Raw genomic sequence first — 26,936 nt, forward strand, 5'->3', positions numbered from 1 at the left:
ACAAGCAGAAGGATGTATTACCAGTGAGACATACCTAGTACAGAAAAATAGGGCAATGAACAACAAACTCGTTAGAAAACAAAAGAGTAAAAAACTAATTCATCTTGATGATTGATGTACTATTCACTTAGAGCTGTGACCTTGAGGACTGTCGGTGCCTGCTTATCTATGCCCAGCTTCTTACCATTGACAACCATGACCATGGGAGTCGCAACTCTAATGAAATTGTATTTCATCTCATTACTGTCTACTAGACCCTCTCCAGATTCGATACCTACCGACATCACATAAGGTTCAGGTATCGCGATGGAGTCTGCTGTTTTAACACCGTATGCATTTGAAACATTGTACAGACATACAGCGATACAGTTTTCCTTGGAATCTACCAGAAAAAATGTATATGGAATAGCGGCATCCGTTGAAAGCCCGCCAATAACTTTACCATTGATTACTATACCAGCATTAGAACCTGGGCTAAGCTGATTTAAGCATTTCGGCTTCAGAGCCAGAGTTTTTCCTGAAGGGCTTGTGTACGAACCACCACTGTAGGGTCCAAGATCGTCATCAGTGATGCTAGACATGATTTTCTGCAGTTTATTTTTGCCAAGCAAGCCACACATGTTAGACAACATGGAGCTGGTAGACCGCAGGTAATCTCGAACCATATTTGCTTTTGCAATGGGTAAATCCCAAGACGGATCTAGCTGTGAAGCCGTTTTGAAATTGATGAGAGCTGACTTGAAATCACTCTGGTATAAGTAGCACATGGAGCGGTTGTAGTAGAGGTCAGGATTGTGCTTGGCAACAGCATCCTTTTCAGCCTGTGTGTAAGCTTTTAAACATTGCTGCAGAGTTTGTTCATTTTGAGTTCCACCAAAAAATTGAGATAAGTATGCATTTCCAAGCACAAACCATGAAGTTCCATCAGTGATGTCTAGATTAACTGCTTCCTTTGCCTTGGACACGCTCTCAGTGATGTACTGCAATTTTTCTTCCCTTGAAGAGCCAAACTGACGCAGAACCATAGAAAGGTTTCGTAGAGTAACCTTGTCCTTGGAATGTTGCAGAGCTCCTGAGAAACAATTCTTGGCGGAATCGATATCACCCTTCTTCCAGAAACATTCGCCAAGAATGTTCCAGGCTTCTACCTGCTTGGGATCTAATTTTACAGCTTTAGACATGGCTTCCTCTGCCTCCTCGTCAAAATTGGCCTTGACATTTAGACACTTAGCTTTCAAAAGAAGATATTCAGCTTTGTTTTTTAAGCTTGTTTGATTTTGTTCCACAACTAATAAGGCCTCGTTCATTTTTTTTTCAACATCGATTGGTTTTTGTTCAGCCTGCGAGAGCGGATGCTCCTCAAAATACAAGTCTCTGAAGCGATACAAGCTGTCCACTTTGGCAATAACTTCTTCTCGATCCAAACTCATTGCTTTATTCTAACTACTGTGCGACGCTGAAATCCTGCAACACAGAACGGGAGATCTCAACATATTTAACGTTCATCTACCTATAGAGCTAGAAATCACCATTTTTTTGTAGCCATCTTTTGACCAATGTTTGTAAATAAAACTACGGTATTATGCAATTAAATAAACATGTTGCTGAAGTTTAGGCGTGTTACAAAATAAAATTTAATAAGCAGTCAAGTGATATGATTGGTGTGATGAATATGTGACAAGTAAATGTAACATTGTTTCTCTGTAGTCTGTGACAAAAGTACGACACCCTCCAAATAATTGAAACTTGCTAAAAGAACATAATTATGCAGCAAAGTAAATAAAATATTACTTTTTAGCTTAAAGTTGTTATCCCTGTGCTCTTGCAGAATCCCGAAGGAAATAATATTTTATTGCGCAAAGCTTTAAACAAGGATAATACATAAGTTGTTAGTAATAGTCTGTGCGTTCTAAGCAGCCTGTTAGACTTGCTATCTTTGATAAATTAACACGTTTCATAATCCTACCTTTTATTTTTCCAATCTGAATCAAGTTTTGGTTTAGTTGATCGCTTCCAAGATATGGTGTCTGCAGTCTATGCTTGTCGATCGCTAAGAATACAAACAATGCAAAACACGTAAAGTTATCTGTCTTACATAACATAAAACCTTTGATACTATCAACCAAAGAAATCCTATTCTTGTCACATGAAACTGTATGACCAGTACAAAACTTATTAAGAATTTATGCAAAAATTTTATCTTGACCGACTAATGCACAATGCTTGAGTTATGGGTTTTACTGCTCAGTTGAGCATTGATTAGGCATTGATTAGGTATTAATTAGGTATTGATTAGGCATTGATTAGGCTATCACTCACAATAACCTTTGTGTGGACCTGAACATCTTGTTATATAAAGCATGAAGCTATCGGAGCAATAATGTTTTAGTGGTGAGTTTCAAACACCAGATATATTTTTATGCCTTTACATTTCTATAGTCTTTCATAGATGTTGTGGATTTCTTCTTTAATTTGATTATTTCTGCTTGAGAAATTATCAGAAAGCGCTAGATTGTTCAGACTTACCAGTTTGATTGATTAAGCACAAGCTGGAAATCTACTAAATCTCTAGAGACAATTGTAATCACAAATTACTCCCGTGTAACAGAATACTGCAATAAATTACTCCGCAATTACTAAATATAGTGTTCACAACTCCTACATAAGTAACACCATATTCAACAACATTATAAATAAATACTCATGCAATTGATAAAACATTTTGTTAATAAAAACTGCAAAAAATGTAATAGTTTAATCTCAGATTATTCTTGGCATTTTTGCATTACTACGGCTAAACACAATCCCTGTTTCGAAAATAGCTGAATTATAATCAACCCTTTAGCCTTATAATCTGGCCTTTAGCCTTTAAAACTACCAAAGAAAGAGAAATACACATTAAAATTGACATAAAAAATCTTTCCAAAAAGCAACATACAGATACAGTAGAACATCTACTTATGAAATTAATTTGTTCCAGAAGCCATTTCGTAACTATAAAGATTTCTATTTAGAAATCCATCTATATAGAAATCTGTGTGTGTCTATCTGTCCAATTATAACGATAACGTTTCAGAAACGACAAATCTGCTTCACACTGGATTTGAACACAAAACCTTCAAGTCTGCAAGCACACGTTCTATCCACTGAGTGGCATGGGATACTTCTGATACAATGGATTAATTAGGCACATACTAATTACATCAGTTAGGGTAAAATATGCACAATAATGTTGTGTGATGCGTGGCATGACACAATCGGGCTTCACGGCTCTTATCATAGGCATCACAGTGATTTTAGCAATATAGGTACTAGCTTCAGTTAATCCAATTAGACATTGGCTAATTTGCCAACAGCCATTGACAACTACGTAAGCTGTGACTGTTTAAAATTGTTTGCTGTTTTTTATTACTCGAGCAACTCTGGACATTCAGCAACTTTTACCATATAAACGACCTAATCTGCTCTAAGCCCCCAAAACTCAAACATGACATTTGTACGAATTATAAATACATATAATGGTTAAAAGCTATAATGAATACATGTTAGAACTATACTATTATATTACTACACAATGAGAATACATGTTAGAACTATACTATTATATTACTACACAATGAGAATACATGTTAGAACTATACTATTATATTACTATACAATGAGAATACATGTTAGAACTATACTATTATATTACTACACAATGAGAATACATGTTAGAACTATACTATTATATTACTACACAATGAGAATACATGTTAGAACTATACTATTATATTACTACACAATGAGAATACATGTTAGAACTATACTATTATATTACTACACAATGAATAGCATAAATATGCATAGAAAGAACAGTAAAATGAGGGTGAAAACTAAAAACGGTATGTTTGTTTATCTTTGACATTCGTCATCAAGATGAGGCTAAGTAAAAACCGCGGGAGTAGGAAGACGGCGGTCGGAGGTGGATGTTTTTTGTTTTCTTGGTTTTATTTTCCGCAAAATAAATGTTTTAAGAGCTTAAGTTATAAATTTATTTAAATTGTCAGAAACTGAACAAAAGGTGTCATAAGACAGAAAATGCAGAGCCTGAATTGCTAAAAACTTAAGTTGTCTTAGCCTTTATGTGACATATAATAGATAACTCCACATTAGTCTATGAACAAAAAATGCATCACTTCACTTGTCGTTTACTGAATTTCACTAGCAAATGAAACTGAGTCAGGCTTGTTGCACGTCGTACCAACAGGAAGTAAATGGGCCATAATATGAAACATACAGACAGCTCAAAATAGGAATAACCTTTTGTATCTAAAAAAAGCTTTTTCATGAGGTGAAGCAAAATTTTTACTAAAATATATTTCGAAACTTGAAACTTTTGTATGGGGAGTTTTTTTGTAAGTAGAGATTCCAGTGCACTTAACAAACAACATGCGACGTATTCATTATCACAGTAGACCGGAATTCCATAAAAATTATAGTGAGATTCAATGATGCAAAAACTAACTGTTAATTTTACCCGCACTAGGAACAAAGTCTGGTTTTATCTGTAGAGAACTGTTAAATGGTTTACATTTTTAATTCAGTAGAAACAATTGCTTTAAAAACAATATTGAAGAAAAGGGGTTTATTCACAAAAAAACTCAGAAATTTTTGTTGCTAAAAGGATGCATAAATTTAAGCAAAGTTCCTATGTCAAAAATAGTTCATAGTCAAATTCATAGTCAAAAAGAGTTTCACTGATGAAAGAGCCATAGTATAAAATAAATAAATGGTGAAGGATGACCGGGAGTGAAACAAACAGTGTAGTACTGATGGTGGTGCCCCACCTTTTGCAGGAAGGACTAAACTGTTAGCTTTATTGAGTGCTGTTAGTAGCAGTGGAATGGAGTTGCTGAAGAGTTTAGAGTTTGGTGTTGCGAACCATGCAGTTTATGCTTATTAGACTGCTTTAACATTGTTGAGAGGTCATTATGAGAGAGAGGAGTGTTTTAGTAAAGATGATGAGATTTGTTACGGTTTTACAGGCTTTTGGGGAGAAAGAGAGAGTACTTAGTGAGAGTGGAAAAGCTGAGTAGAGACATGGATTTTGATGATTTTGATTTAATGACAATTTGAGACAATGCTTTTGTGTAGCTGTAGCAGAGAATGGTTAGCGTGATTCCAGTGCTAGGAAAAAGCTAATGCAAGAAATTTACTTGACTTAGGACCAAATATCTAACAAACTGAAAACTAGACATTTAGCTAGCAAATCAGAGTCTATTATTACTGATGCTAAGAGAGATATCATCGTAGAAGTTGACAATGTGAGAGCAGAAAATGAATCTAATGACAGTAGTAATTGTGTTGCATCTGTTTGCCGAGTTTCTAAGAAGAGTGAGAAATCTCGTGGTGAGAGTTCTAGTTTTAGGCTGTCTAGAAGAGATAGTTCAGGTAGTGATAGGTCTGACACCCTTTCATTTGGGTGGAGAGATAGGCGGAGGACCCATTATTATAAAGGGTCCTCACCTAAGCAATATAATTTCCCTGCTAAAAGTATTATTTGCTTTTGCTTGTAGAAATGAAGAACATCACTTTAGAGATTGTTCGAGAGCTAGGTGTTATGTTGGGTCGAAGAAAGTTCATCTAAGAGTGGGGTTCACTAATAGCAACAAAGATTGACAATATGGCAGTGATATTAACTAAAGTTTTGCAAGTAAATGGTAAAGATATCAAGTTTATATTCGATACTGGAGCAGTAGTCTCCACAGTAACAGAAGAGACGAGTAAAATACTTGGTCTGAATTTGGATAAACCTGAATGTAACTTATTTAGTGCAGATGGATCTTCTCTATATGTAGCCGGAGTGTGTACAGTTGAAATCAGAAGTACTTTTAGGTCTGCCGACACTCCAATGTATGTTTAAACAGCTCCTAGGAAAATATTTTAAGAGTACATGAGTTACGACAGCGAAACTTGCTTGTCATGGTAACTAGTATGTGCAAAGATGATTTTGATTCTATAAGGGAGTTCCTGACATTTTTTCAGGGTTTAGGCACTATACTAGGTATTTTTAGAATCAACGAGAAGGAAAATATAGAACCCAAGTGTTTATTTACGCCCAGACCGATTGTGGGTAGACTTGAGGAGTAAGCTAAAAAGTAGGAAAAAAAAAAGTTGCCTAGTAGTATTATCAAACCAAAACCTGGTGGTAATATTGAACGTGTGTAGTCTTGACAAATTTGAACAAAAATGTAAAAAAGGAAATATATCCTTTACCTAGAATTTCTGATATGCTAAGTTATTTATCTGAAAGTAGCATATTTTCGAAATTGGATGCTAATTTTAGATTTTGGCAAAGAAATTTACACTCTGAGGGTAAATTGTTGACAACGTTTGTCACCCCTCGGCATGGATATTGTTTCAATAAGATGTCTTATAAAATTTCTTCAGCACTTGAATATTTTCAAAAAGCTATGGAAAGAACATTGTAAGGACTAAAGGGGGTGCTACGCTTAATGGATAATGTACTATTATATGGTCGAACAGTTAGTGAACACTAATTACGTTTAAGGAAATTCCTAGAAAGAATACAAAAAGCTGGCATGACTTTGAAAAAGGAGAAATGTGAATTTGGTTGCACTGAAATGAATTTTTTGGGTCATATCGTATCCAGTGCTGGTGTTAGAGCTGACCCAGACAAAATCCAGGCAATTTTAGACGTTTTATCTCCTAGCAACAAATTGGATGCAAGAAGGTTCACAGGAATGGTCAATTACTTGAGTAAATTCAGTAATCTTATTTCAGAATATTGCACTCCGATATATGCTGTGACGGGGTCAAATCTGAATGGTATTGGGGTATATAACAACAAGGTTTTGAGAAAATTAAAAATTTGTTGACTGAAGCTCCTACATTGTGTGCTTTTGATATTGCTAAGAAACAACGAGTTTCAGCTGATGCTAGTAAGAGTGCTATTGGTGCTGTTTTGTAGCAGTTAAATAGTGACAATCTGTGGCAACCTGTAGAATATGCTTCTAGGACTATGAGATAGGCTGAAATTAGGTGGACTCAAATTGAGAAAGAGGCATAGGCCATAATTTACGCATGCAAGAAATTCAATGCTGAAATGAGGTGCACTCGACTTGGGCATGCAAGAAATTGTATCACTACCTTGTAGGTAGACAATTTGAAACTGAAATGGATCACATACTGCTGATCCCAATTCTGGGCGAAAAGGAAATAGCTAATTTGCCGATTAGGATACAGAAATTTAGATCGAGACCTATGATATGTGACTATATCATATTTCATACTCCTGGAAAGGGGATGTTTCTAGCAGATTCTTTAAGGAGACTAAATAAACCTGAAGTTTGTACAGTTGATCGTGATAATTGGGCAGAAGTAGAACAGTACGCAGATGTGATGTAGTATTATCATCCGAATAGATAAATAGTGATGGAGAAGATATTGCAAACTTTGGCTAATGATGAAGGAGGCAAACCTGTAATAAAATATGTGGAGAAAGGATGGCCAGAGTCAAGTGCAAACTTAGAGAGATAAGTAAATTTTATCACAAGTAGAGAAAGGTTGAGCATTTTTAACGGTTTACTGCTTTACGAATCTCAAATTTACATACTGAATCTTTACAACATTCTTATCTAGAGAAATGTCATGAAGGTCATCAAGGTGTTGATAAATGTCGTAGGAGAGCCCAGTGGCATATTTGGTGGCATAGTCTTAGTCATGGTATTAAAGGCTTTGTGGATAATTGTAATATTTTTACTATGCATACGGATATTAAATACAAACCTATGTACATGTATGTCAGTGGACTACTCTCTGTTTTGTGGGAAATGGTTGAATATGACGTTTTTGTATTTGAACATGAATAATACTTGTTAATTATGGACTATTATTTGAGGTGGATCGAGGCTATTTCAAAAGCTATTCAGACATCTAACGCGATTATTTCAGCTATGAAAAGAACATTTTTGAATTTTGGTATACCAAGAATGGTTTGTTCTGATAATAGACTATGTTTTGACGATGAAGTATTCAGAAATTTTGATGAATCATATGGATTGCAAGTAGTTACCAGTAGCCTTACATATCCCTAATCCAATGGGTTAGCAGACCGTTTTGTAAAAACTGTAAAAAGACTTTGGACAAATTGTGCAGATAAATATTCAGCTTTGTTAGCTTATAGGACAAATCAATTGTCCTCTGGGTACTCACCTAATGAACCCATTTTCGGTAGACTAAATAGGTTTAGTCTAGGTGTGCTGTATGACAGTGGTATACATGTAAATTATGAAGAATTTGAAAATAATGATTTACTTAGGAAATCTAAAATTAAGGAAAAATGGGACAAGAAATATCAAATTGGTCAGTTACCAAAACTCTGTCCCAGTAGTCTAGTCTGAGTAAAGACATCGGGAATTCCCGGGAAAAAGAGTTAAGCGATGAGAGGACATAAACCTTCGCACAATGCCTGAAAGGAATACAACCGATTTCTCTCAGTTCAGCATCCCTCATCTGAAAAGTGGTACGAAATATTTTACTTTCAAAACCAATAGCAAAGTTGGAGTTGTGATTCTTTCGAACAGAAGGTCAGGTATCAGACAACTTCTCTTATTATGCTAACAAAAATCCACTTTAATACAAGAGCAGCATTGCTCGAGCTGTTTCGTTGAATTAGCTTGAAAAAGGTTTCAATGAGGTCGGCTGAAATTTATAGTAAAAAAGAGTCGAAAATTGATAAGCGAGAAAATTTTAGTGATGAAAAAGTTAAAGTTTAGTAAAATAGTTGAAAATACATACATGTACATATCTTAAAACTTGGTTTTAAATGTGTGTTTAGTAAGCTAAATTCATTGAAGTTAAATTCAAAGTTTATGTTATATGTCAGTTTCGAATGTAAGAGCTCGCTACGGTACCTACTGCACATAGTTTATTGTAGTATTACATTTTATTGCAGATCATCACTATTAGATACACTATAGTTACTGTAGGTAACTATAGTTATTAAGGTTAGCATGCTATTTTGTTACTAATTTTTAATATGTAATTTTACTAATTGTACTATTTTACTTAATGTTACTAATTTTTAATAATACTTATATAAAATCTTGATGCTTTTTACCAGAGGATGTTTGCATTATATAATTACTATGGGTTTCTACATCCCCTCTATACGATATTTTTGCTATACAATGCCAACCGTGGAATGAATTAAAATCGTACGGCGAGTGCGCACTGTATTGCATATGATAGTAAAAGTGATGATTTAGAAGGGGAAATTGATAATATCGAGTAAGAATCCAACTCAAGTCAGGATGTTAATAATGATGCTGTCAATATTACTGAAGCTAGACACTTGGAGCCTGTAGAAGAGAATGTAGTTGTAACTAGGTCTGAGAGACGGAATATAGAGAAGACTGAGCTGGATATGTTACATTTTTAAAACGCTAATACTGTTGTAGACAAATCAAAACAAAGAACATCAAAGACAAAGATTGTGGGCAGTGAAGTCGAAAGCTAAACTGAAAAATGAGGAGTCCAAGAAAGGACCGGTGTGATTCCAGGAAAAGCCAGTGATCATAAGGCAAATAGCAAGGATATTGAGAAAAATAAAAAAGATGGTTTGGGATAATGAAGGTGTTAAATGGTGCATGGTATGTAATGCCAAAAAGATAACATAGCTGTACCCTGCCCTAGAAACTTTTGTAACAAGTGTAAAAGGGTGGTCATTGGGCTAAAAATTGCGACCAAGAAATAAAATATAACTGGTGCAAAAATTTTGGACACCATTATTTAGAGAGCCCTAATGGAGGTGATAGATTCTATAGATCCAGTAATAAAAATCAAAAGAAATAGGTGAACAAGCCTAGTGGGTCAGTTTTTCGATCTTGCGCTGGTTACGCCGACGTAGTAAGAAGCAAAACAAAATTTAAGAAAATTTCAATCTTGAGTAAAGTTACTGGGTTTTTGGATGAAGTAGAAACTGACAACCTCTTGAATGAAGGTAAATTTGGTGAACAAAGGAAAAATATTTGATGAAGGAGAGAGGAATTACAGCGCAGATTTGAGGAGCAGATGAGAGTTAGAGAAAGTGAAGTTGAGAGAACAGTATGAGAGCTCTGTCACCCTCCGAAGTGTCTTGGCTGAAATAGCCAAAGTGAAAGCCCATTTGCTCGCTAGATCTGCGAAGGATAGGCCCGCAATAGATAGTGTTTTTGACGGCGCCTGTGCTGAAGCAGAAAAAGTTGCTAGACCCAACTCTTGCAATCCAAGCCCGAAGGGCGATTCCGAGGAGGAGACCTTCATTGTGGAGAAGGCCAGGGTGGAAGCTGTTGGTCTTTTGGAAACCCCTTGCAGGAGTCTCTTGAGGCCTCAGAGTTGTCTAAAAGCAGCAAGCCTGTCAGTGTGACAGATGCCTTTGCTGGTCAAGAGGAGGCAAGGAGTCTGAGACCCTTGACCTATCTGCAGAAGAAGAGTTCTTGGGGAAGCAAAAAAGATGATGGGTCAGTTGGTAACATAGAGGAAATTTTGATGGAATTTGAAGATTCGAAATGAGCATATAAAGTAGAAATAAGTAAACCAAGTAGAAGAGAGGTAAATTCTGTAATTTCAATTTGGAATTTTGCGAATTGTAACTTAAATGGTTTGGATTTTGAAATGATAATATCTGAAATAGATTGTGAAATTAAGATTTTCTGAGTTGGCCTTTTTCTAGGAGAAGGGGCATGGTGTGTAATTGTTTTGCGAAGTCTTATGTAGTGTAATGATGTCTATGGCAATAGAGAGACATTACTAGGAGTCAAGACCAATGACAATATTGCGATGGTGTTGAAGCTATCAGATAATGACGGTATAGGATTAACGGTTTTATGGCGGTGTCATGGCTTTTAGGGACTAGTGGCATATAGGCAATGGAAGACCCAACAGACGGCCTTATTCTAGTGTTGACACAGATAGGTGCCTGCACGTTACTTAATAATATTATCACACAAAAACTAGACTTGACAGAGTTGGAATTATATCACTTATGAAACTTTTTAAAGCCATCAAAAATCTGAGAATTTAAGATAAAGCCTAAGCAAATCTTACCATTCAACAGTTTATCTGATGCAAACTACATGATTGAGGAAAGGTGATTTTACGTGTAATAGTATTAATTAAGCGCACATGACATTTTAATGCTCATGATCACATCAGACCGCCAAGGACAGCCGCAGTAGAAGTGTGAGTAATAAACAAGTAGATTAAAAACACGACCATGATTTAGATTCTGATCTCGTCTCGCAGTTGGTACCCCCCTGGCCAGCCAGCCCCTGTCCTAGTCTTCCTGATATGCTCTGACGCTTGCTACAATACCGATATACAGGTAATTGCCTACAATACTTATCATTACATTCATGTTTCAGCTGTGTTCAATGAAGTACATGCGTTGGACAGGAAAACGTATTTACTAATTTACTACTTGTCTGTGTTTTTTAAAAATAAAATGACACTTGAATAATAAAAAAGAAATATGATTGCATGAGCGTCCAAGCTGGTTTTTGTGTTTGATGTCAATAAAAACAATAATTTGTGTGTTGTTCAACCTACATTGATGCAATATGAAATCTTGAAAAAGCTGTAAGCAGAAGAGCATAACACGGAAAAACTTTTGCAAGATCGCCGGTTGAGACGTTCAAGAGATAGGATGAAACAAAGGAACTAAAACGTTACAGGTAAAGCGAAGAAGCGGATATAACACGCAAGTTGTAAAGCATAAATGTAAAAATGTTGTATAGAAATATTAGCAAAAGCAGATAGCATAATGGAGAAACGCCTAAACACTGGAGACATGCAATATTACAATGAACATGACACACCTAATACAGTAGAGGACTGACAATAAAGACCGTCATCATATACTCATCTACAAACAGCTTAGAAACCTCCTGTGCAAGTAGCTCATGAGGAGAGAGACATCCATTGACACATCAAAAAGCCATCGAACGATATCAGACCTGTACCAGACACGACCAAGACAATTGGACTTAGTCATCATTTCCAATCATTATACTCTCATGATGTACTTGAGACAAGTTCACTCAATTGCTAACCCTCAGCAACATAAAGAACAGAACCTGAGCGCCTAAACACCTTCTCAAAGGCTAACAGAAACATCTATAAAAAAGAACAGCTCTAATGACTAATCGGATCGATCTATCTCTCCTTCTCAAGAACCTGTTAAGGTTCCCTCTGCCTGCTGAGGCGTGCTCCTCTGCTTTGGGAGCCTCCCTCTTTCTTCCCCGCCTCTGGAGCCTCCCTCTCTCTTTCCATTACCTATGGAGCCTCCTTCTCCATTATCGGCTGATCTGCTTTCACTTCCCTATCTTAATTACCGAGCCTCTATACATAAGGACTGCCATCACTTTTGTTTGACTATTGAAACTCGCAGCCGTATGGACCGAGCAAGCATATATGGATGACCGTTTGAGTAAGGAGTAACTTTATTGGTTATTTTAACCTTTTGTCATTAATATTATTGTTTAGAATTTTGCTAGTAGTGTATTTTATTTGTTGAACTTATAGAATAAAGAATTAACTTTTACTGGTAAATATCAGTATTGCTTACAATAGCTTAACACCTTCACTTGTAGCTGAACCAGTAATAATCAAATTAGTTCCCACACAAGCTAAGCAAAAGTGCACAAGCTGCACATAGTCAGAATAGAATGAAATGACAAAGCAAATTCAACACTGATGTTGCGTATGTGTTGTAGTTTTAATTAGACTCGTTATATGCGCACATGCGCAGCGGGGCTTCTTGTTCATGCCTGTATGAAGATAACTTGTAAATATATGTTCTCTTGCAACTAATTCAATGTACCAACTTATTAATGACTTGTTAAGTCATGACACGTATGGATTCGGACTAGTTATGCGTAACATAATTTCTCCACACCCACCCATAACAAGACGAAAGCCAAAGAAGAAGTTCATAACAGACAGTGAAAAGCACCATGAAAAAAAGCTATTGTGCAAAATGTGCTAAATAAAGGCAAATACAAAAACACTACACGAACAAAAGGCGAATATTTTAAGATTGGGAGGATGAAATCAAGTTTAATTTTAATTTCCTAAAAACCGCTGTCGAGCTAATACATATTTGTGTAATATATCTAATGTAACAAAAATGCGTGAGATGGATACAAAACAAGCAGCGTTTTATTTCCTGTTTTCTTATAGTATAAACCTGAGTAGTATTTTTATTGCGATTAAAATAAAATTATCGTAGTGCAAACATAGAAAATACAATATTAGAAGCCGCGATTCAAATAGTTTGTGAACCTAATGCAGGTTTGGTAAGACCAGTGTATTAACCGTTATCCTTCACTTGTAAATTGCAGTTAGTTTATCAGAGGCGATCTAAAGAAACGCGCAAACGATCCGCGGTATAGCTTTCGGTCTAAATTCCTTTCGGCAATCAAAATATAAACTGCTAACGAAATTAACCAATAAGTAAATAAATAAAGAATCGCAGGCAAGGTTGGAAAATTTACGATGGTTGCTACGACGCTACATTTCATATTTTGCGGTGTGTAACAGTTATTGTACGTTGAGTGTTACAAGATCAATAGAAACTTTACTTTTTAATGGTTCAAGCAAACAAATATGCATTTAATACGAAGACTTTTTCAATTTATCATCAAAATATCATCTTATTGTCTTAAAGAGTTCAGTAAGAACGTTCCAAAATTTTTACCCGTTTTTGTTTCGGTGCTGAGGGCCAGTTTAGAGCAATCCTATGTGCCTCTCGACTGGAAACTGGCTGATATTGTCCCAATTTTTAAGAGTGGTAGGCGGGACCTACCGCAAAACTACAGGCCAATAAGTTTGACCTCAATAACCTCAAAGATAATTGAGCACATTATCTCTAGTTCTATGTGGCAGCATTTAAGTAGTCTTAACCTTTTAAGTGACAATCAGCACGGCTTTCGCAAACATTTTAGCACTACCACCCAATTATTGGATGTTACACATTTTGCTTCTAAAGCACTGGCAGAACGCCGAGAGTATCACATAGTCTCGTTTGATTTTGCAAAGGCCTTCGACAAGGTGCCCCACCAACTTTTAATACACAAATTGAAGGCTTACAGATTTGATACAGGTACCCTCAAATGGATAGAAGCGTGGCTCAGAAACAGAGCTTCTGTGGTTCAAGTGAATGGTTATACATCACATAATTTTAGTATTAAATCAGGAGTACCTCAGGGCTCAGTGCTGGGACCCCTATTGTTTATTCTTTACATCGATGACTTGCCACTCTGTGTGAAGGACGCTGACTGTCGACTGTATGCCGATGATACTCTGCTGTGCATGGATTTGACAAACACCAGCCAGCTGGCCTTGCAGACTAACGTTACAGCATTACAGCATTGGGCCACACAGTGGGGCATGACATTTAATCCAGAAAAGTGTATCCACATGCAGGTGGGCAGGTCGACACCAGATTTTAAACTTTTTATGAACGGAATTTTTATACCACAGGCGAATGGTCTGAAATATTTGGGGGTTTTCATACAAAGCGACATCAAGTGGCACGAGCATATTTTAAACATTACTAAGAAAAGTAATAAGGCACTCGGACTTATCCGACGCTGCCTTTTTAATGCAAGCATATCAACAAAAATTGTCGCCTATAACACAATTGTTCGACCATTGCTCGAATATGCCTGTCAGGTATGGTCACCGCACGCAAAAGGCTTAACTGACAAATTAGAAACAATTCAAAGACGGGGGGTTCGATGGATTTTCAGACTCGGGCCTATGGATAGTGTCACAGAGTGCATGCGTGTAAATAACATCCAAGAACTAAAAGATAGAAGAGAAGATTTGGATTTGAAATTTTTAAAAAGAATTGAGTTTGGTCTATATGAACTAGACCTCAATAACTATATCTCTTTTAACCCATCCCACCAAACCCGTCATGGAGTAGTCCACCCACATTTTAGGATAGACCAATATAGGCACTCTTTTTATAATAGAATGGCACCGAATGTTGTGGGTCAGGGCGTTGATGACTCCCTCAGTTTTTAATACGATCTTAGTGTTGCAACAAATTAGGTTTTAGCGTTCTTATCAATCATTTTATCTCAAATTTTATGTTCATATAATGCCCTCGGGCGTATTGGACAGATTCGAATATATATATATATAATTTGTTACAATTTCTTCAGGTTTTGTCTAATGTGAACTCGACTGTTCGGAGATGTTGGTCGTTTGAAGTTTTTTTAATATAAACACCATTTATTAAACAAGAACTGTACTATTGTTTTTGTGTGCATCTTCAACAAAAGCTAATTATTTTATACTCTGAGCTCTGTAATACTCAACTACAACATTGTGACTTATTCTAACTGCAATCTAACGTGTTACAATGCCGTGTAGCAATTGTTATTCTGTGAGTTTTTGTCCCTTGCTAACAGGTAAACAAATCTGGTGACTTATTTTAATGTAGCGATAGCGCACCTCAACTCGACCTTATGTTTTACAGCAACAAAATGGGTTGCCATACATTTTTATTATAGCTCAGGTTCAATGAATACTTTCGTAGCGATTATGATAATCACAGGGTCCTTCTTCGAATAGGAGCTATGCACTCTCGCAACAGTCTGTTAATACCTGTAATATTGGCCAAGCATCTCATCTTAGATTATCATACATACTTTAATTAACTAGGTGCAGTGCACGCTAAGTCGCTAACCCTGCTTATCATCACAATCTTTATGTGACTAAGGAACAGGCAATAACAAACCTGTATGCACAATGCATATACCGATATACATATAAATGTAAGACAAAAGCACACACAACAAACAGTTTGATGTACACCACTCTTGTTTATTGCAATGCATATTTGAGATCACTAATCAAAGTGGCGCATAAACTGTTTATATGGTCATCAATGCTACCTATCCTCTTCAGTGCAATACTTACAAAGGGATGCCTGCGGCAAGGCAAAATTTATTAATTGCATGATTGTGAGATCAGACTTCTACTGAACTTTGTTACAATACCAACCAATCATTTAACTACACTTTTTATCTTGTCTGGTAAGCAAAGATAGTTTTGGTTTAGGAGGATGTAAGTGATATATGTGTATGACAATGGAAATATTTACATGATTGTCAATGACATGAATATCACTAAAACACAATGTAGATATCTGGGAGCAAATGAGTTGACCAGTTTCATTGAAAGGGACTTTGATTAAAATAACTTCTAAATAAAATGTTGCAAGTAATTTGTAGGCAGCTGTTAGCTAAAATGCACCAACTGACTCATCTAGCACATATCACAGTTATTTTAGCTTACTGTTTTTCCTACTACACTTTATACTAACATAGACATGTGAGTTGGCTGTTGAACACTCTCATTTATATTTAGTTTGAATCAATAAGCAATATTTGAGATGTTGTTAATCATTACCAGAAACTCTTTAAAAGAAAACTTCTCCCCCCTACATTTATGTAAACAAATTAGTTGTGATCAAATAACCACTTTTATTTCTATATATTTTACTTATATCTAGTACTATTGTTGCGCATGCTGTTGTGTCTATTCTCAGCTCTTGATCACATCTTCCCTTCACTTTGATGTGTTGCAATGATATCTAGATGCATATCAATTTTTAATGCATTTTTTTGTCTTATATTTGTTGCACGATTTTATTTATGCTAGTCAGCATTAAGTAAATTTAGCACATTATATCTTGTGACTGATTGTGTTATTTACTATCTCACAGTATGCATCGACTAAGCTGGTGCAGTATTGTGAAGCAGAAGAAATTGTAGCTTCTGAGTCAAGCCACTATCTTAATTACCCCCAAATTTGAAGACCTTTATAGGGCTTACTTGTTTAATGCTTCAGTAGCTGAAAACCATTTGCTAAAATTTAAACAAATCTTAACACCTAGATTTTCAGATGACATGGCTATACCACAAAGTTCCATCAGCAGAGATGCTAGTCTTTTTATGAGAATAAAAAAATCAGTTAGACATTAACTAGTATTAAAAGTTATTGAATAATATGAAACCCCTTTTGTTATTAAATAAAACATACCTACATGCGTTTATTTTTTACTTTAAAACATAGTAAACTATAGCACTTCTAGCCCATGGCTTTATTGTAGGTGGAATATTGGCTATCTGCCCATAAAATGATAACGGATAAGCTTGATGAAATTGACGCAAAGATATCAACAACGCTTGAAAATTTGAACTGGGTCAAGGTTGGTTGGTTATTTATATTTCAAAGCTTTCTAGCACTGTTCGGGATGCTGTAAACAGCTCTTTAATGGCCTCTTATCAAGCAGTTTCATACTTAAATGTTCAAGTTAAATGGAGATTTATTGTAAAGAGAAGCTCGCAAGAACTGAGATTATGTTAGCTATGATGAGATCTCATGACCGCTGACATTATGACCACTGATATTATGACATATGACTTTTTTTCTTCTGATATACCATTTTAGCTCGTGGGAGTCGGCAATACTAGTTCAGGGAAAACATGCCTCATCAAATATTTCTGTGAGAACAAGGTTGGTAGAAGCTCATTGAAAATAATACAATATATTTAAACTTACAAACATTTGATATTTGCAGGCCATATCATTTACAGAATATATTCTTGTTATTGCGGTAAAGTTTTTTGCTCGTTATGCTAGATTCAAATATTCCCAAGATTCTCATTTGGATGTCAGTTTCAAGCTAGCAAATGCGCGCCTGATTTTACAGCATATTCAATGTGAAGACAACTATTAATGGTGCTTTTTAGCAGTTTGTTCTATACAAGAAAGTGTAGCATTTATACATAGAGCAGCAATTTGCGCTCACAAAGCCGAGCTTCGTGGTCAAGTCACAGCCGCGATTTTATATATTTATAGAAGTGTCAAATACTATGCTTTTTGTACAAATGAGATTTGTGAATATAGAGCAGTACATATGCAAAAGTTTCTTGTATATGATTTGTACTGCAGAGTCCTGAAATAGTTTATTTTCATCAAAAGATAAATAGATATCCATGTTATTTTGCAGTTCTCTCCTGGATATCAGCCAACCGTTGGCGTGGATTATGGCTTTAAGATAGAGACCATAGGTGGTAAAGAAGGTATGTCATAACAGTAAACATCTGTCTGAACTGCATTGCTTGAAACATAACAAAGTATGAATATGTGAAGCTTTCTTAGAGAATCGAGGCTACTATTTTGAATATTACATGTCTGTAGTTAAGATGAGTTACTAGCACTTCAAGTACAGGTAATGTGTCATTCGTAGTGAGAGTTCACCTGTGGGACTTGTCAGGAAGTGATGAGTACTACGAAACAAGAATTGAGCTCTATGCGAAAACAGATGGAATATTCATTACGTATGACGTCACGAGTCAGAGCTCATTCGATGGAATTAACATGTGGTACGAGGAAATCACCCGAGCCTGTGTTCCTAAACCAGTCATCATACTCTGCGCATGCAAGGCATGTGTATCGTACCAACATCTATTGTGTACACAAAAAATTTCTTGGAGTTTTATTTTACTTATTTGAGTTTTGTACCCCAATTTGTGTGTCTTTTTCTTCTACCAAATTCTACAGTGTCTTGTACAAATTGGTGTGCTATTTCTTACTGGAATCGTGCTATCTCTTACTGGAATACCAACTTGGTCATATCCATGAAATATGCTGAGTGTTTAATCAACCTGATGCTGGATACTGTAAACTAGCAACATTCAATAAAAGTTTATGCGTAGACCAAAATTTGTGACTAAACTCTCAAAATTATTTTGAAAATCATTTAATCGAGAGAGAAAATAATTGTCAAGATGGAATGATGGCAACCAGCTCATCAACACTTGTTACTAGTGCAATTAAAGAGTCATTAAAACCCTCCAGCTAAACGCAGACCTCAGGCTACCTCTTTTATGTTATTAAGCATACCTTATCTTGCCACAAAAGTTCTTTTAAAGGAATTCTAAACATTTTTGGGATGAATTTATGTGGGAGAGTATTTTAATTCCATCAGTTCATGTGGTTTCTTAGCTTTAGTTGTAGCATTTATTAGCTAACTATCTTATCAAATACTCCTCCTGCTGCAGGTGGACCAAAAGCAGAAGCGAATCATAACAAAAGAGAGGGGCGAGGAGTGGGCCAAACAGCACAAAATGGGGTGAGTCTTTTTTCGTCAGAAGAGATCCTAGATGCCAGAATTGTTAGTCAAATACCTGTAGCGCTTTTAAACACTATCTATAAGAAAAGAATGTGTCACTTGTGTTGATGAAAGCAGTTCTTGATGCATGTAACATTTGTATGAACAGGTACTTAATGCATGTAACATTTGTATGAGCAGGTACTTGATGCATGTAACATTGGTATGAACAGGTACTTGATGCATGTAAAATTTGTATGAACAGGTACTTGATGCGTGTAACATTTGTATGAACAGGTACTTGATGCGGGTAACATTTGTATGAACAGGTACTTGATGTGTGTAACATTTGTATGAACAGGTACTTGATGCATGTAACATTTGTATGAGCAGGTACTTGATGCGTGTAAAATTTGTATGAGCAGGTACTTGATGTGTGTAACATTTGTATGAGCAGGTACTTAATGTGTGTAACATTTGTATAAACAGGTACTTGATGCATGTAACATTTGTATGAACAGGTACTTGATGCGTGTAACATTTGTATGAACAGGTACTTGATGCGTGTAACATTTGTATGAACAGGTACTTGATGCGTGTAACATTTGTATGAGCAGGTACTTGATGCGTGTATCATTTGTATGAGCAGGTACTTGATGGATGTAACATTTGTATGAGCAGGTACTTGATGCGTGTAACATTTGTATGAGCAGGTACTTGATGAGTGTAACATTTGTATGAGCAGGTACTTTGAATCATCGGCAGCGACAGGAGAGAATGTGTTAGCCATGTACAATGCACTCGTAGCATCCATCATGAACAAACGATGACCCAATCCTCATCTAGTAGAGAACTAATGGTGCCATCATTCGCGCAGAAGACTAGAGGTCAAGGTTGTGTGAAACTAGCAAATAGTGAGGGCAGCATTCAGTCGACCCACTGTATTGAGTCTTCCCACACACATGTATTTGATACAACATAATAAGATGGCAAAGCATTTATGCAAGTTTTGATTTACTCTGGTTAAAAGAACTTTGGATTATATTTACTGTTGGTAGCTAACAGCGACTGGCAGCGCCAGCCTGCTAATTGTTAGCCTCCTTTACGCAGACGTGTATGGAATGAGGCGCATTAGTGCCTAAAATATAATCTAAAAAGATAAAAATTACAGCATCTATAAAAAGAGTAAAGCTAGAAATCGTAAAAAATGACAAAAGAAGAACTAGAGCTAGCGGAACTAGTTGGACTATATACTAGTTGGACTATATACTAGCGGACTATATACTAGTTGGACTATATACTAGCGGACTATATACTAGTTGGACTATATACTAGTTGGACTATATACTAGCGGACTATATACTAGTTGGACTATATACTAGTTGGACTATATACTAGTTGGACTATATACTAGTTGGACTATATACTAGCGGACTATATACTAGTTGGACTATATACTAGCGGACTATATACTAGTTGGACTATATACTAGTTGGACTATATACTAGCGGACTATATACTAGTTGGACTATATACTAGTTGGACTATATACTAGTTGGACTATATACTAGTTGGACTATATACTAGTTGAACTATATACTAGTTGGACTATATACTAGTTGGACTATGTACTAGTTGGCGTTGCTATGAAATGAGTTATTAGTCAAAACCAAACTTGACCTTGAGAAGATATTTCATCTTGATCTGCTCGGAGTTATAGACTATATACTCGTTGTATAAGAGTGTGTATCCTGATGGGATGGATATACCCTTCTTCTCAATCTTTCCGCATGGTACAATTACGCCATTGCTGCAGCATTGCCGTACCATACGCTTCAGTATACTGCTATAAGAAGTTAGTTGAACATGGTAAATACACTCATAATCAGTGATGGCATGATAATGATGAAAAGCTATTTTAATTTTAACAGCTCTCTGATAACGGAAGAAGTTCATAAACATTTGGTATCTTTGGTATCACAGTCCTTCCATGTCTGGCCTACATCCCAGGCTTTGTTATGATATAAGGTTTACATAATATAATATTTTTAAAAGATGCACAATTTGTTTTGCAATTGTTTTCTCTTGTGTGTTAAATATAAACTTAGCAAGAAATTAGGGGTGACACTCGTAGGTTTAGATTGTTCTTAGGGTGGGTTCCAGTGGGCAGCTTACTAGTGCCATAGTTAGGGTTGAGTAGGACATTCTGTTGCCCTGCACAAAAATAATACATGTGCCAACTATTTTCACTTAATAGTCATGATGCGAGAACTCAGGCAGCTTTAAAAAAATAGCCTGATTCTCATGAATGGCGACAGGACTGAACTCGCATATCCAGACAATCTACATAATATAACTTACCAAGTGTAACTTCATTAAGAAGGAGTAGTCCAACAGCCTTTGCCCTTGATGCACAACAATTATAGTTGCCACTTACTGGAGCAATCAGCAGAATAGACACCTTTGCCAAACTGAAAAAAACAGAAATACTATAGTAAATGACAAATAAAAGTGGATGAGCAGTAAACAAGATTGAGTTTATGTGAGTACATGTGGATAAACTAGATGTTAACATTAATAACAGATGAGCTGTTGTTAGATGACATAATCGGTTATTCAATATCTCCGATTGGTGTCTCCCACGTGGTAAGGGAGTCTGCACGATCTTCAGAGAGTTAAACACTGACTTAATGGTAGAGCTACACCTTATAATATACAACAAACTACAGATGATATGAACACTGAGCTACTGGTAGTGTTACACTCTATAACATACAACAATCTACAGATGATGTGAACACTGAGCAACTGGTAGTGTTACACCCTATAATATACAACGATTTACAGATGATAAGAACACTGAGCTACTGGTAGTGTTACACCCTATAATATACAACAAACTACAGTTGATATGAACACTGAGCTACTGGTAGTGTTACACCCTATAATATACAACAAACTACAGTTGATATGAACACTGAGCTACTGGTAGTGTTACACCCTATAATATACAAAAGCCTACAGATGATATGAACACTGAGCTACTGGTAGTGTTACACCCTATAATATACAACAAACTACAGTTGATATGAACACTGAGCTACTGGTAGTGTTACACCCTATAATATACAACAGACTACAGATGATATGAACACTGAGCTACTGGTAGTGTTACACCCTATAATATACAACAACCTACAGATGATATGAACACTGAGCTACTGGTAGTGTTACACCCTATAATATACAAAAAACCTACAGATGATATGAACACCGAGCTACTGGTAGTGTTACACCCTATAATATACAACAATCTACAGATGATATGAACACTGAGCTACTGGTAGTGTTACACCTTATAATATACAACAACCTACAGATGATATGAGCACTGAGCTACTGGTAGTGTTACACCTTATAATATGCAACAAACTACAGTTGATATGAACACTGAGCTACTGGTAGTGTTACACCCTATAATATACAACAAACTACAGTTGATATGAACACTTAGCTACTGGTAGTGTTACACCCTATAATATACAAAAGCCTACAGATGACATGAACACTGAGCTACTGGTAGTGCTACACCTTATAATATACAACAACCTACAGATGATATGAACACTGAGCTACTGGTAGTGTTACACCCTATAATATACAACAACCTACAGATGATATGAACACTGAGCTGCTGGTAGTGTTACACCCTATAATATACAATAGACTACAGATGATATGAACACTGAGCTACTGGTAGTGTTACACCCTATAATATACAATAGACTACAGATGATATGAACACTGAGCTACTGGTAGTGTTACACCCTATAATATACAACAAACTACAGTTGATATGAACACTGAGCTACTGGTAGTGTTACACCCTATAATATACAAAAACCTACAGATGATATGAACACTGAGCTACTGGTAGTGTTACACCCTATAATATACAACAACCTACAGATGATATGAACACTGAGCTGCTGGTAGTGTTACACCCTATAATATACAACAAACTACAGATGATATGAACACTGAGCCACTGGTAGTGTTACACCCTATAATATACAACAAACTACAGATGATATGAACACTGAGCTACTGGTAGTGTTACACCTTATAATATACAACAAACTACAGATGGTATGAACACTGAGCTACTGGTAGTGTTACACCCTATAATATACAACAACCTACAGATGATATGAACACTGAGCTACTGGTAGAGCTACACCTTATAATATACAAAAAACCTACATAAGCTATAAAACGTACAAAAGCTATAAAGCGTAAACAAGCTATAATGCATAATAGGCTATACTGCATGAACAAGCTATCGCAATTTAACCATGATCAAAGGACACATACTAACTATAAATCCGTCTAATTATAAATGGTTGTTAGTGTAACACAAATCTTTGTCATGACCTACTCACCATGTAACAAGTAGCGGGAGCTTCTGGGAGTGCGATTCTCAGGCCTTCAGCAAGAATTCCAACTCTGTTAGTAAGCCTGGAGTCATGCCAAAGCAGCATTCTACACAGTTACACGTGTGTCAGTAAATGTCAGCCATAAATAATTAGTTCTCGTATTGCAATACATAATTAAATAAATGAGCAATCATACATGTAATACATAGATATATAAATGAGTTATTATAAATGTAATATATAGATATATAGATGAGTTATCATACATGTAATATATAGACATATAAGTGATTTATCACACATGTAATACATAGATATATAGATGAGTTATCATATATGTAATACATAGATATATAGATGAGTTATTATACATTTAATACATAGACATATAGGTGAGTTATCATACATGTAATACATGTATATAGATATATTGTAGGTGAGTTATCATACATGTAATACATAGATATATAGGTGAGTTATCATACATGTAATACATAGATATATAGGTGAGTTATCATACATGTAATACATAGATATATAGATGAGTTATCATACATGTAATACATTGACATATGGAATAGTTATCATACTCGTAATGCATATACATATAGAAGAACAACAGACATATACATGAAATAAGGCTACTATGACATATTGGAGATGTGACGAACTTTTTGCCGACGTCTGGTGTCGATGGCTGATTTTTTTCGCAATTGAATATGTCCAACAATTCTATGGAATAAGGGCTACGGTTGGAGTAGTGCGAGTTTCGCCAATACTCTTTGAGTAGCTAAAAAATTATAAAATTATGTGAATGACAAACAGTTGCGATGGTTGATGAACAGTTGTAAGAGTCAGCGATGACTCTTTTTTAAACTTGCAAAAAAATACTAAATCAACGTAATAAAAATTAAAGGTTGGATGTAACAATGACCAGGTATCATAGAGCTTGGAGCCTAATTTAGCACTTTAAAATTAGCTGTCTCTTCTCATCAGACGCCTTGAACATTACACTTTGACAATTGTATAGAACAATGTAATCAGCTAGCTCATTGGCTACAAAGCTAGTATACGGTATATTGCACTGGTTATAGTGAAAATTCTAGTGATATCAACCATTTAAACTAGAATGCCCCCTCTTTACATTCCTGTTTTTCATTGGCTGAAACTCTACAATAGACCAACACTATTGGGTGCCAATTTTACTGACTACAAAGGCTAAAAAACAGGCATGTTATGGTTACATTTAAGTGACAAGTACTTTTTGTCTATAGGGTGAACAGTTTGGTCTCCTGTCTGTAGTACATCCAGAGCAATCCCGATATCTTCAAGTGTCTGAACAGAGTATATGAAATTAGCATCCCTTTTCATGTTGGTGAACTTTTCACGCCTCTCAACTAAAACATTTTGGTAAATGAGCTGAACAGGTTTGAGCTTACTAAACCAAGTTGGTTTTCTTCTATTCGTAAATTCCATAAGCAGGTCTTCCCAAAAAACACTCTAATAGCCATAGCAGTAAAAACACTCTTGATTTATTATTTACTTTTTATGAGCTCAGAGAGTGAAGTAGTGCATGACTCAGATACTAGTGATGATACATTGCATGACTCAGTTACTATTGATGATACATTACATAACTCAGTTACTAGTGATGATACATTACGCAACTCAGTTACTAGTGATGATACATTACATGATTCAGTTACTAGTGATGATACATCACATGACTCAGTTACTCGTGATGATACATTACATGGCTTCAAATTACATTACATGGTACATGTAATTAGTTTATTCATAGGCTCCAAGGTTCACCTCTCTATTTACTAGCACTACCAGAGAGTTCCAGGCGCTGTCGACGTTCCACTAGATCACAATACGTCAACTACTGTACTTGTTATTCTACCTCCTGACCATTTAACATCCTATCCTTTATGAGGCCCGCTTGATAGGCTGAATTTTAGGTGGAATGGATATTTCCTAAAAAAACTCTGAAGACACTGCCATACTTGATGGGTAACTGAGTTAGTTTCATCTGCTGTTATGAGTTCACACAATCCTTCTAAGTTTGGTCGAATAGCGGTTGCATGTGTGGGAAAATTTGTGACTCACTGCCAATAGTGGATTTGACTTAATAGATGCCCACGGTAAAGGGTTTGTTGTAGTGATAATCTGATCTTCCTTCTGGTTCATAAATAGTCGGACAGTCTTTTGGGAGGATACTTACTGAAGATGAGTGAGGGTTGATGCAGCCGACTGTGGCCTGTCTGTTGTTTGCTGACATTTTAATGAGCGTGGAGATGACTCTCATACCAATGTATTTTTTGCTGAAGTGTTTGACGACTCTTTGTAGCTCCTGTTTCAGTGATCAGAAGGCAGTTGGATGGGATGCGGGTGAGTTGGGTCACTTATATCCTGGAACTCATGGGATCGCCATACTAGTTTGTGCATGAGATGAGGCATTGTCCTATCACGAGCATATGTCTGTTTAGCAGTAGGTGTCACTGGCTATCCATAAAGAACGTCATGGCGAGTATTGCATCTTCAGCAGTGTTGGCCACTCAAAAAGAGAAGTCCGCCAGTACATTGTGTATTCTACACTGCTAAGTGATTATTCTGTCAAGTAGGAACCCCTACCATTGGCTATAAAGGCTGTGATCCTTTGTCCTTTTAGATGTTATTTAAGTTTCGAGGGTAGGTAGTTGAAAGCATTTTTGTATAAGATATTGTCACTGGATCCTGTATTTAGCAAGTTACAAACTGACTTGCTGCTTTTCAGCATGTTTCGAATGTATCAGTGACTCACATGAGCTAAACATTTTGCCTTTAGCTCCCGAGTAAGTACATGTAGGTATGGTGAGTGAGTAAATCATTCAGCTCCTGTGTTGGCTGTTCCGGTTCCAGTGGTCTGAGCTGAGTAGAACCAGTTAATGTATAAATGGCTGTTCACTTGCCTGTGCAGACTGTTCTGCTTTTAATTTTTCAAAGTCCTTCTTGAGATGACCATTCTTTTCATAGTAGAAGTAGGATAGGAACTGATTGTTTGGGGATTGTTTCTGGCTGGCTTGTTGGTCTGAATGATTAAGTCAATCTGAGCGGTGATGGAAGTTTTAAGACTTTTTACTATAAGATTGAGTTTGGGGATTTATATAGTTTGAGAGGGTGGACTTGTGGTCCATGTCTGAGATGAAATTTACATCTGCTTTGTGCTTAAACTGGAAAAACACGCTGGCTATGCTCACAGCCTCAGCTATGGTGTTGTGTGCTATAGTGACTACGTGTTGATATAGTCCCATGTAATGTGGTCGCATGTTTAGTCTGAG

General features: G+C 36.2%; 2 protein-coding genes and 1 long non-coding RNA gene across 3 annotated transcripts; 1 reads left to right on the forward strand and 2 right to left on the reverse strand.

Moving 5' to 3' along the window:
• LOC137405086 (tetratricopeptide repeat protein 5-like) lies at positions 1–2,051 on the reverse strand. Its single transcript, XM_068091314.1, has 2 exons — positions 1,967–2,051; positions 1–1,464 (listed from the first exon to the last, which is right to left on the reverse strand). The coding sequence occupies exon 2, from the start codon at positions 1,428–1,430 to the stop codon at positions 120–122; it is 1,311 nt and encodes a 436-aa protein (XP_067947415.1). The 5' UTR covers positions 1,431–1,464; positions 1,967–2,051; the 3' UTR covers positions 1–119.
• A 15,119-nt stretch (positions 2,052–17,170) lies between these two features.
• Positions 17,171–20,416, forward strand: LOC137410562 (dnaJ homolog subfamily C member 27-like). Its single transcript, XM_068095999.1, has 6 exons — positions 17,171–17,269; positions 17,512–17,577; positions 18,074–18,146; positions 18,314–18,510; positions 19,128–19,198; positions 19,923–20,416. Exons 1-6 carry the CDS (start codon positions 17,198–17,200, stop codon positions 20,005–20,007), a joined length of 564 nt encoding a protein of 187 aa, XP_067952100.1. The 5' UTR covers positions 17,171–17,197; the 3' UTR covers positions 20,008–20,416.
• A 397-nt stretch (positions 20,417–20,813) lies between these two features.
• LOC137385299 (uncharacterized) lies at positions 20,814–25,011 on the reverse strand. The gene is made up of 5 exons (XR_010977757.1): positions 24,875–25,011; positions 24,285–24,403; positions 23,620–23,719; positions 21,539–21,648; positions 20,814–21,023 (listed from the first exon to the last, which is right to left on the reverse strand). It is a non-coding gene; the product is annotated as an uncharacterized lncRNA (long non-coding RNA).
• Positions 25,012–26,936: the final 1,925 nt, after the last annotated feature.

This window comes from Watersipora subatra, chromosome 1 (assembly GCF_963576615.1).
Source record: "Watersipora subatra chromosome 1, tzWatSuba1.1, whole genome shotgun sequence".
Taxonomy (NCBI): Eukaryota; Metazoa; Bryozoa; class Gymnolaemata; order Cheilostomatida; family Watersiporidae; genus Watersipora; species Watersipora subatra.

Coding starts and splice junctions, on each gene's coding strand:
- LOC137410562 (XM_068095999.1), top strand. CDS start 17,198: ATGATAACGGATAAGCTTGATGAAATTGACGCAAAGATATCAACAACG. Junction 18,511..19,127: donor TCATACTCTGCGCATGCAAG/GCATGTGTATCG, acceptor CTCCTGCTGCAG/GTGGACCAAAAGCAGAAGCG. Junction 19,199..19,922: donor GCCAAACAGCACAAAATGGG/GTGAGTCTTTTT, acceptor TTGTATGAGCAG/GTACTTTGAATCATCGGCAG.
- LOC137405086 (XM_068091314.1), bottom strand. CDS start 1,430: ATGAGTTTGGATCGAGAAGAAGTTATTGCCAAAGTGGACAGCTTGTAT.